This window comes from Ranitomeya imitator, chromosome 9 (assembly GCF_032444005.1).
Source record: "Ranitomeya imitator isolate aRanImi1 chromosome 9, aRanImi1.pri, whole genome shotgun sequence".
Classification (NCBI taxonomy): Eukaryota; Metazoa; Chordata; class Amphibia; order Anura; family Dendrobatidae; genus Ranitomeya; species Ranitomeya imitator.
The window spans coordinates 20,731,424-20,743,431 of NC_091290.1; the positions used below are offsets into that span (position 1 = coordinate 20,731,424).

The 12,008-nt window shown below is 40.3% G+C and overlaps 1 protein-coding gene across 6 annotated transcripts in view; it reads right to left on the minus strand.

The window, feature by feature from the left end:
• Positions 1-1,031, minus strand: part of LOC138648709 (uncharacterized) — a 131,407-nt gene extending 130,376 nt beyond the window's left edge. For all 6 annotated transcript variants that reach the window (XM_069738541.1, XM_069738540.1, XM_069738536.1 and 3 more), the window contains exon 1: positions 857-1,031. In XM_069738541.1, coding sequence (XP_069594642.1) covers positions 857-943 — 87 coding nt within the window. In that variant the 5' untranslated portion in view covers positions 944-1,031. The remainder of the gene's footprint in view (positions 1-856) is intronic.
• Positions 1,032-12,008: the final 10,977 nt, after the last annotated feature.

Genomic DNA, 12,008 nt, shown 5'->3' on the forward strand with positions numbered 1-12,008 from the left:
GAGGCTAGTAAACCAAGACTGGCCGGGGGAATCAGGAAACAAATTGAGAGTGTGAGGGTTATTTTTTGTGTAAATCAATTTTATTAAGTTGTGGTTAGGTGACCAATACAAGTATACAATCTTAATAATAATCAAGAGAATAACAAGAGTAAAACTTGCTCGCAAACGTGTGATTATAGATGACATACCGTCCACAGTAAATTTAAAATTAGTAAGGAAAATTACTACCACATCCACTCAATAATATTAATTGGTAGCGTCATAAGATCAGATGGGTTTTTTATTTTTTCACTAACAAATTAAACCTGGACTTATATGTTTTATAATTTTCTGCGCCTATAAATCAATTGAGGCAAAGTCCAAGCAACAAAAGCATTTGATGATTGCAGATTTTTACCTACCCAAACATGTTAATGGGGAAAAGCCTTGGAAAATGCTTGGTTTTTTTTTTTGCAGCACTAATTAACATGTTACTGATTTAAAAAATTCACGAAGGAAAACTTCTGACACATGTCTATGAATTTTTCTGACATCTCATCCATTTTGTTGCCTCTGTATATCACTGTGGATGTTCAATCCTCAAATCTTAATGTGTTGATGTAACCTTAAGTAACAAAAATGTCTAAGGGAGGTGTAAGAACTTAAAGGGTTCAACAAAAGGTATGATACATCTCTGATATATTAGAAATGTATTTTTAATGCTTTCCCATTTCACTTACCGGTTGGTGTTTTAAATAGAAATTAAAACTTTCTCTGCAATAATTAGACACATGCCCAACTAAATCATTATAGGGGTTTATTTTACACCATCACTAGTTCATTATTCAGTGAGACTTTCCAGCCTCCAGGTACTTACCTCTCCAAAATGCAAATAAAGAAAGAGCAGCAGACAAAGTCGGAACATCTTCCTGTGATACATTCTCAATAAAGCCAAACAGATCATTTGCTGATATCCTGATCTCTTCTTTACTGAAGATATTCAGTCCATTGACAACATAGATACTTTCCACGTGTAGGAAACAGAGCATCAAACACTTCTTCAGATCAACTAAAGCAAAAATAATAGGTATTGGGGCTTTTGTGTCAAACTTCCTCATTCTATTGTACAAGGTAGTTCAAGGTGTCATTTTTCAGCCGGATACAACTCTTGCCCTGCAGTTATCTCTTTAAAATTTGTCATCACTGATAGCCAAAATATTTTATAGGTTTTCTTCACACATAAAGAGTTAAATTAAAAAAATCATCTTGTAGATAAGACAGGACTAGAGTTGAGCGATTTTTTCAAAATTCCATTCCAATTTCGATCGGTGGAGAATCTTGTTTTTTGCAATATTCGGCAAACATTGCTGAATGTCATTGGAGTTCATGGGAGTAGAAATTACCAAATATGTTTGGAACCGATCATTAAACATAAATTTGGCTCGAATAGGATAACAATATGGCACGAATATGGCAAATTCAGATTTGGAGATCGATTCCGGACATATTCACTCAACTCTAGACAGGACCCTCAAAAGGGAGTGGAGAAGAAAATAAACATTAGTGTTTAGGTGACATAAGTGTGGAGGTGAGGTTATATCCATGTTCTAACCTCTTATGTTGTACAACATATGTGGTACAACTCCATATACAGCGTAAGTTCTATGTTCGGTGAAACCCTCAGCCTGAAGCCTAATGTTTGGACTTTTACTTTCTTTTAGGCATCCCGATAGTCTTTAATAGTCAAAAAGATATACCACTGATGTTGCCATAATGATTTTGACCCATAAATTAAAGTTAACATGACATTTATACCAAGTGTTGAAAAGCGAATCCAGAATAAAAAAAAGTGCCAAAGAAAACTATAGTTTTTCACGCAAACCATAAGACCTCACACAGCTCTTCTGATGGAGAAATGTAAAATTCATGTCTCTCAGAATATGGCAGTAGAAAAATAATTTTATTTCAAATTTATTGTACAAAAGTTGTAAAACAAATAAACCTTTTGACATTTGGTATCACGGTGGCATAAAAAAGGCAGAATTGCATTTTTTTTCTATTCCTCTCAATAAACGGTTAATAAATAAAAAATAATAAGTTACATGTGCCACAAAATGGTGACACTGACTGATAACGAAAATAAGCCCACAACTCATCCCTCAAAAAAACAAGTCTTTAAATGGCTACTTTGATAAAAAAATAAAATTATGTCTATTTCATAGAATCATAGAATGTTAGAGTTGGAAGGGACCTCCAGGGTCATCTGATCAAACCCCCTGCTCAAAGCAGGATTCACTAAATCATCCCAGACAGATGTCTGTCCAGCCTCTGTTTGAAGACTTCAATTGAAGGAGAACTCACCACCTCTCCTGGAAGCCTGTTCCACTCATTGATCACCCTAACTGTCAAAAAAAAAAGTCTAATATTTAAAAGGAGCCATAAAAAAATCAGAGGTTTAGATGCAATCTGTGGATATCATAATAGAGCTTGTAACATGCTTATGAGAGCTGCATCACAAAAACTGCGGAAAACAGCTGCCATGGGAACCAAGGACACAAAGTTAAAGACAATAGGTTAATTATTTCCAAGGTATTGACAGGACTCGTAACTTGCCCTGGGGAAGAACTTACAAAGCACATAACATTAGAGTGATCAAAGCAAACAAAACACACAAAACACATGAGTGAAGAGCAAGTGAATGGCAAGAAAGGTGAATAAAAGTGACAAGGTGAATGAATACACAAATGTTACTGATAATATTGATACAGCACAGTACATTTGTAGGGGGAGGGGGTTTGAGGTAAGAAGATTATATGTAGATCCTAGCTGCATCACAGTATCCAAGTGACTAGTGGGGGAAAGAGGCACAGGGACAGAAGTTACCCTGCAACCTAAAGGACTATAGCTGCGACCATGGCTGCAGGAGAAAAGCCCCCTGTTGTGCCACAAGGTAATGACTGAGCCGATCTAGGTCTGCTGGGCCAAAAGGCGTCACTGCAGAATCATGTCCCGCACCATCTACCGTCAACAATCAGGCGGAAAGAGTTAATGGACATTGACTGAAGACACTTAAACATCCTATTTAAGAGATAAAGAAACAGCAGATCCTCAAATTTGTTGCACCCATAAAATGATTCATATTTATCAACGAAGAAGTCCACATTGACCAGTGGGGTTTCATAAGATGAACATGTAGAACCATCATGGAAGAAGGATACTCATTTGGTCAAAGAGTAAAGTAGAGGTTTATTTATGTTCATTTATGAGTACAATTCTTCTGTTGAAGTGTTAGATATTGTTAATATGTTTTAGATAAAACATCACAAATCAGAATATCTAAAGCTCCAATACTTTTACATAAACAAGGCACCAAGCCTACATTAGGCACCTACTTTTACCTATATGTGATTTTATATTCATGTTTGTTTGTTTATTTAATGTTAATTGAAAAGCATTTTGTGGGGCACAGGCCAGAAAAGTAGGGAAAAGAAAATACCAAACTAAAATAATGATCTATTACCATATATAATGCTTGACATGGCGTCAAGACTGTACACAGGCAAAGTTGAGATGTAGTGATGCTTAATCATTTTAGCAAGAAATACTAATCTAAAGGTATCAAATTTGTATGGGGTTCTTTAGAATCGAAATATGGAAACAGCTAGATAATAGGAAATGCTAAGGGGAACCTAAACTCTGTCTCTTTTCGAATAAGAGAAAGTTGTTCTCACTGTATGAGAATGCATGTCAATCCAGACAGCGTTCAAAAACGCTCAGTCTATTTTTATTTCAATTTACCGCTAGTAAATATTAGGGAAGTCTGAAATAAAGCAATCGATTCTTCACAGTTTTTTTATTAAACAAAATTTTGAAGAGATACATTTTTAAGAGTTTTTTAAGGCGTGAAACAAAAACAGTGTATGTGGTTTCTACATTTCAAGAATCTACATATTGTAGCTATTTTTTACAATATCTGGCAAATATGAAATTAACTTCCAAGCTCTTCGTTCACTCCTCTCTCCTTTTTTTCAGAGATGTCTCATAAAAATAGTGATATGACCATAGACCTTTCCTATTCAATTACATTACCAATCTTGGTTAAGGTTGCTCAGTCATTGAAGAAACTTTACCTAACGGTACCGTCACACTTAGCGACGCTGCAGCGATACCGACAACGATCCGGATCGCTGCAGCGTCGCTGTTTGGTCGCTGGAGAGCTGTCACACAGACAGCTCTCCAGCGACCAACGATGCCGGTAACCAGGGTAAACATCGGGTAATCCGATGTTTACCCTGGTTACCATCCTAAAAGTAAAAAAAAAAAAACAGTACATACTTACCTACCGCTGTCTGTCCTCCAGCGCTGTGCTCTGCACTCCTCCTGTACTGGCTGTGAGCACAGCGGCCGGAAAGCAGAGCGGTGACGTCACCGCTCTGCTTTCCGGCTGACCGACGCTCACAGCCAGTACAGGAGGAGTGCAGAGCACAGCGCCGGGGACAGACAGCGGTAGGTAAGTATGTAGTGTTTTGTTTTCTTTTACTTTTAGGATGGTAACCAGGGTAAACATCGGGTTACTAAGCGCGGCCCTGCGCTTAGTTACCTGATGTTTACCCTGGTTACCAGTGAAGACATCGCTGAATCGGTGTCACACACGCCGATTCAGCGATGTCTGCGGGGAGTCCAGCGACCAAATAAAGTTCTGGACTTTCTTCCCCGACCAGCGACAGCACAGCAGGGGCCTGATCGCTGCTGCCTGTCACACTGGACGATATCGCTAGCGAGGACGCTGCAACGTCACGGATCGCTAGCGATATCGTCTAGTGTGACGGTACCTTAAAGAGCCTTGTAAAGAGATACTTTGCTGTGTGTCTGAAAGGTTGCATTAAAGAGTTTATCTCTTCGATGAACCTTCCAATTTTTTTTCTTTCAGAACACCTTTGCTGTTTTCTTTTCCCTTTTTGTTTCAAATCTATCCATGTTCACTAAAAATTGGGGATGGTAATTGCTCTCGAAATCAAGCAAAAATGTATTTCTTTTTGTTGCTCACTCGATACTGCCTTGCATACTCTCCCCAAGCCTTCCAGTACTGCCTCAGGAATACTTTCACAATTGAAAACCCCAGCACATTCTCTAAATAGCCACATCATCCATGTCTTATTTTATGCATCTCTCATGAAAGACGTAATTATCTACCAGTAGTGGGATTTTGTAGAACCCATGACAGCGCCATGGAGAGAGGGTGTCCGCCCTTCGAGAACTGGAAACCTACAGGATAAAAGGGCCATTACTGATAAGTAATTACATTTTTTCTCTCGCCCATGACAGCACCATGGAGAGTATTGCATAGAAATAAGTATTCAAGGAGAGACCACTGCAGAACCCTTCTCCCAAAGGTGAGATCATAAGAAGAAGTGAAATCCACCCTACAGTGTCTATAAGAGGTAGAAGTAGAGGACCATGTCACTGCCTTACAAATCTGTTCAATGGACACATTCGACCTTTCCGCCAAGGAGGTTGCGACAGCTCTTGTGGATTGAGCCTTTAGACCTTCTGGAATAACACTACTCCTCACAGAATAAGCTAAACTGATGGCATCACTTTTGCATCTTGCTAGTGTACACTTAGATGCTTTAACCCCTTTTCTAGGACCCTGAAAGGAGACAAATAATGATTTATCTTTTCTCCAGGATTCCGTAACTGATAAGTATTTAATCAGACAACTTTTGATGTCTAGCGTTTGAAGTTCTTCTTCTTTGTGATTTTTGAGATTAGAGCAAAAGATGGAAGAACTATGGTACCTATTGAGTGCTATGAAACCTGGAAGCTATGTTAGGAAGATATACCTGAATTTGGCCTTAAATTACTCAATCTTCCATGGTCTGCAGGCTCCACTTGTTCACAATCTGATTGAAAATTGATTGGTTCAATGCCAATTCTCCCTGCTTTAGCCAATTGCAGTTTGAAAAGTCCACATTGCGGTTCTCTTTTCCTTTTATATGTAGAGGTATTAGACAAAGGAGATGGTTCTCTGCTGGCTTGTCACCTCCATCAAGGAATTAGACCGAGTTCCTCCTTGATGATTTATATAGGCCACTGTTACCTGATTGAAAGGACTTTTACCTGGTGACCCTGCAAGGAAAATAGAAGCTTCCTTATGGCATATTGTACCTTTACTAACTCCTTCATGTTCGAAGAAACTGACTTTTCTTCCCCTGGCTAGACTCCCTGGATCAGATGATACCCTAAATGGACCCCTATCCCTTGTAGCTTTATAAAAAAAAGATTTGCACTTTTAGGGGATTTAATCTCAATTTTTTTTAGATTAAAGGCCAACCTACGTTTTTCACGGAAGTGCTGACCTTTTCTAGCTCAACATTGCAGTGAATGAACTGAACTGCTTATAATTATAAAGTCGTCCAGATATGTGACTACTAGCGCATCTTTCTCTCGAAGGTGAGCTGTCACGTCGGCTATTATTTTTGTAAATACCTGAAGGGATCACCAGCAGTCAGAACAGAAGGGCTCTGTATTGAAAGTGTTTGATTTCTCCTTTTATGGTTTAAGCCACATGTATCGGCTCATGATAATATGCATCCTTCAGATTCAGGACAGCCATATAACAGTCTGGAAAAAGCATCATTATGGTTGATCGTACCGACTCCATCTCGAACGTCTAAACTTTCAGTAATGTGCTCAGGCCCCTCAAGTTGATTGTTGTCCTCAAAGCCCCGTCTGCCTTTTTTTTTTCAAAAAGTGAGGGGAATAAAACCCTTCCCCTTGTTCTTGCATAGGGACCTCCAAGATGTAGGACCGTCGAATCCAAAGCTAGCTGTTCCCATGGAGAAGTCTGTGGAGATGTCAGAATAAACATCTGCTGAGGAACAGCTTGAAACTCCAGCCTAGGCTAGATCTCACTAGGTTGACAATCTCACTAGGTTGAGAATCCAACTGCTTGAGGAATTTTTTTCCCAGGCAGGAAAAAATAGGGAGAGCCTTCCCCCTAGCCAGGGACAGGAGCCCCTGGGAGGATTTATTTCTTCCATGGGAGAGACCCCCCTAAACATAAAACATCTATTTTTTTTCCTTTAGTCATCCCATCTATCTTGATCCCTTGATGGGGGGGGACTTTTCCTGTTTTAACTTTTTTCCAAAAGGATCTTCTGTAAGTTGGAAAAGACAAGTTAGACAGTCCTTTTTGGCTATCTTCTGCTTTTTCAAAAATGTCATCCAGGACTGACCCAAATAAGTATTTCCCTTCAAATGTGGTGGAGCATAGCTTTGACTTAGCTTGAATATTCCTGGCCAGCATTTCAACCAGAGAGCTCTACGGGCTGCATCAGAAAGTGCTGCTGATCTAGCTGCCAGCCTTGCAGAATCCACTGAAGTGTCAAACAGAAATGAAGTTGTATCCTTAGCCACCTTATCCTTCAGCTGACCTTAAGGTTGATCCAGCCAAATCATTAAAAATCTGGCGATACATGTTGCTGAGAGGGCTGGTTTCACAGCTCCAGCTGAGGATTTCCAAGTACTCTTAATAAAGCTATCTGCCTTCCTATCCAGGCGATCCTTAAGCACTCTCATCTCTTTAAAGAGTAAAGTGAACCTTTTAAATGCTTTTGAAACGGGTACATATAATTTCGGGGCTTTATCCCAAGATGATGTTGAGGATATTTTCTCTTAAACGATTGAGAAAAGGAAAGGATCCTTTCTTCTCTATTTTCTTACATTCTCTTCTGACAAGGGCTTGGATCTTTTCATTAACAGGGAAAGTCCGACACTTCCTTTGTTTTAGCCTGGAAACATGATATCCTGGACAGATTTTTGGGCTTTCGGCTCAAAAATACGAATTGTGGATTTAACTGCCTTTACTAATTTATCCAGGAAAGCACTGACACACCCCTGTACTGCCAAACAATGATGAAGTAGAAGAGGAATTGAAGACATTTGCTCTCTAACCTGTCGGATTTGTCCAACTGCAGGTATGATCTCATTGACTTATTAACTTGCCTACCCCTTTCTTCCTCCTGATGAGATAGGGACTTTAGGGAATTATTGACCTCTGTGCTAATGATGAATCTTAATTCTGAGGAAAAGTTAGGCAAAGTTAGGGGATTCTTCACAGTTTATTCAATACAGGATTGACAAAGTATGTTTTGTCAAGAATTGGACAGCCCTTTGTTACAGAGTGCACATTCCACACTCCCCTGTGAGGGCTGTGGATTCACCAATTCCCTCAACATCCACCTTACTAAAGCTCTGGCTTTGTTGACTATTCCTACGGTCACTCATGGTGCCATGCTTCCCAATGAAGCGATTGCCATTGCCGCTGCCACACAGCCACTACTGTTGCTGCTGCTTCCGCTCAACATGCTCCTGCTGGGGCTTCTGCTGATGCGGTGGCTGCTCCATTCCTGCTGTAGGGACTGCTGGAGCAAAGAACCCACTCTACTGGTGGCCTGTCCACATTTTATATGCGGGACCGGCCAGACACAGACAGTCCCTCCGTTGATACCTCTTCCGGTCCTACCCTGGAAGTGAAAAATCCCCTCCAGGTCAAATTTCACTGGCGCACTCGTCATCAGCCAAACCATTAAAAATATGGTGGTGCATGTTGCTGAAATGACCTCTTTGATGTGTTCCCTGAGCATACGCAGACCTGAGACATGCAGTAGCTGACTGACCACAGGGAATGGCATTGCTACTCGTGTACCCACACTAGTTAAGTGTCCTTGGACCCAGTGAGGAACTTCCAGGACCCCTTCATAGTCCGCAGCAGGGACGGAGTCGCTCCCTGAATTGACCGGCCAGGCCTGAGCAAGCCTTCTCATTTTCATTCAGAAACGCCAAGCTCTGACAAAGAATGCCTGTGTGCGTTTGAAGCGCATTGATTTGCAGTGTGGATTCATGTTTTAAAATTTTTTGGAAAAAAAACACTAGACTTTTAGGAGCTAGAATTTTCCCATTTTTTTCCTATGTAGAAAATTGCCCGCAGCAGTCATTAAGGATTTCCAGGAGACCAGATCATCATACCCACGAACAGATGCAATGTTCAAAAATCCAAGGACATCACTTGGACATTATAGCTATAAAAAGAATAGAAGCACTAGATCAGATAACAAGTCAGAATATACAGTAGATAACATTCTTATAATAATAATCTTTATTTTTATATAGCGCTAACATATTCCGCAGCGCTTTACAGTTTGCACACATTATCATCACTGTCCCCGATGGGGCTCACAATCTAAATTCCCTATCAGTATGTCTTTGGAATGTGGTAGGAAACCGGAGAACTCGGAGGAAACCCACGCAAATATGGGGATAACATACAAACTCTTTGCAGATGTTGTCAAAGGTGGGATTAGAATCCAGGACTCCAGCGCTGCAATGCTATTCACTGAGCCACCGTGCTGCCCTAAAAACATCCAAGAATATTGTATTTCAAATTAAGGCCTTTAGGATAAAGACACTATAATTCATAAATCCAATGAAGCTTATTTTTCTTTAAAATCCTAAATCTGTCACCCCCTCTTCTTTGCATCAGTACATTGTCTATCACCCTAAACCTAAACTGATTTACAGAGTGCTGATAGTACATAAAATGTTCTCACCCACATAAAACAACCCACATAGACAAGATATCAAATAGATTACAAAATTTGTATGCTTTTATGGATTCTGCTTTTTTTTTTTAGATTTTTATGGACCTGGCGATCTCTACTACAGTAATTGGGGTGTTTTGTTTGAACATAGGCTTTTCTAAGAGTCTTGATAGTAAAGTTGTATTTTAAAGTTCCCATCGATTTTAAGAGGTAGGATTTATATGGGGGTATTGTGCCTGATAATATTTGCATAAGGTCCCTAATATCTTGTTCAGAGAAGAATGTGTCATCCAAAGTCAAACTGTAAGATTTAATATATGAAAGACTGGAAAAAATTTACTCTGAGAATTGCGCCGGCAGCCTACCAACGTTATTGCTGAATTAAGGCAATAAACAAAATAAAAGATGTTTAGAATTGAGAGCATCAAAGTCACTCATTCCTATCATACCACACTTCATATTGCCCTTTTACCTGGACCCATTTAGCTTTCTATTGTTCTTCCAGGTTTTTTTTTGAAAGGCATGTTTGCCTTTTATAACTGTGTGCTAGTCTTTCCTAACTTTAAGATTGATTTCTTTTGCAAGTTTGATATATAGGAAATGATAAGTCCTTTAATGGTGTGTCCCAATATAAAGATGGCCAAAATCAGAGGTTGGAGGACAGGGGCAGAAACATAAGGAAAACAAAGGGTTAAGTCAGTCCAGTGTCAGCAATAAGTATCTACCGTAATATCATATTAATACATGAATAAAGACGAAGGTAAGTATAAACTTCTAACTCGCAACTCCCGGCAGTATGTTAGGAGTTTAAGTAGGGTGTGGTGCTACCCCACTGGCCACAGCAGGGAGCTGATTACTAATGCTGAGCTTCTGGACAGCACACACCTGTCTGACTAGGTAGCACCACAGGTCCCAGCCATGCGAGTATCTCTGGCGGAACAGCGCCTGTGCCCTCACAGTCATTGGCCATGATGTTTTCTCCATCACCAGTGCCACCAGGGAAACATCGATGCATATTCTGACACCTGGGCTAATGATCATGTAGCTCAAGCACTAAGTGAGAGTGGTCTGAAATAGCCAAATCCTTAGTCGTGAAGTTATGTCATCAAGTATTGTGAAATAAAACAAAATTGAAGCAAGATCTGAAATTATGGGTAAATTAATAATTATTCAATTTTCTCCACTTCAAATGAGATACTCTGTATGGGTCCTCCAAACCTGCTACTGCAAAAAGGCATCTCATTATATCAAGCTCTCCTCATCAGAGGGTCCCACTTAGATCCCCTCCTATCTGCCTCCCCATTGAGGACAGAGGTAAAATCTTCCTCAACCACCTTAAAGCGAACATCATCTGAACTTACACGGTTCTCCATATCTCTGAGAAAACATGTGTTTACTTCATCTGGACTCTATACATTATAAATTCTCATTTGTACCATGGGAAAATTACCCGGAATCCTCTGCAGCCATCTCTCTCTTTCACCCTTGCGGTTAAGAAGTGTGCAAAGTAATTTTTTAGAACTTAAAATCATAACTCTTAGGCCCCTTTCACACCTTAGTTTTTTGCCATCAGTCACAATCCGTTGCCTCAACGGATCAACGGATCCATTGCAGATTGTGAAAAACTGATGCGACGGATTCGTTTTTCGACGGATCCGACTAGCGGATCTGGCTAATTGGATCCTAAGTAAATCGGAGCATGCTCAGTTAAAAAAACGGAATCCGTCACCGGATACCATCATTTGACGGATCTGGCGCCCATAGGCTTCCATTCGAGCAAACGATGAATGGCACTGGATCCGTCGCTGTCTGGTTTTTCGACGTACACAAAAAACGTTACTTTGTCCGTTGTCTCCAGCCACCGGACAAACAATTTTTGACGGATCCGGCGAACGACGGATGAAACGTGAGGCCATCTGTCGCAATCCGTCGCTAATACAAGTCTATGAGAAAAAACAGATCCGGTGGCATCAGTCGCCGGATTCGTTTTTTCCAAATTCGACAGATTGCGACTGATAGCAAAAACTGATGTGTGAAAGGGGCCTTACATTGTTTCCAACCGCTGCGGACCCCTACACATATTCTACTCACATTTTTTGCATCCTCCAAAAATCCTGTTACCCGAGAAGTGTTTCCTGAAGTATAATGACATCAATCTTCAGACATTGTCGATGATTCAGTACCATATTATGTTTATGTGGGGAATGAAACTCTTTCGCATTCCAAGTCACAACTTACATAGCAAGGTCTTACAAAGTGATATAATTCCCCGATGATATCCGTTCACTTGACTGTTGTGAATTCTGTGGCAGAGCTCCCTCCTGTGGTCACAAGTGGTACTTCGGCTGATTCTCTCTGTGAGCTTCCGTTGGTGGAGGAAAGTGGTACTGCGGCTTCTGAGTTTCCTTCCTCAGGTGAAGTGGTGAA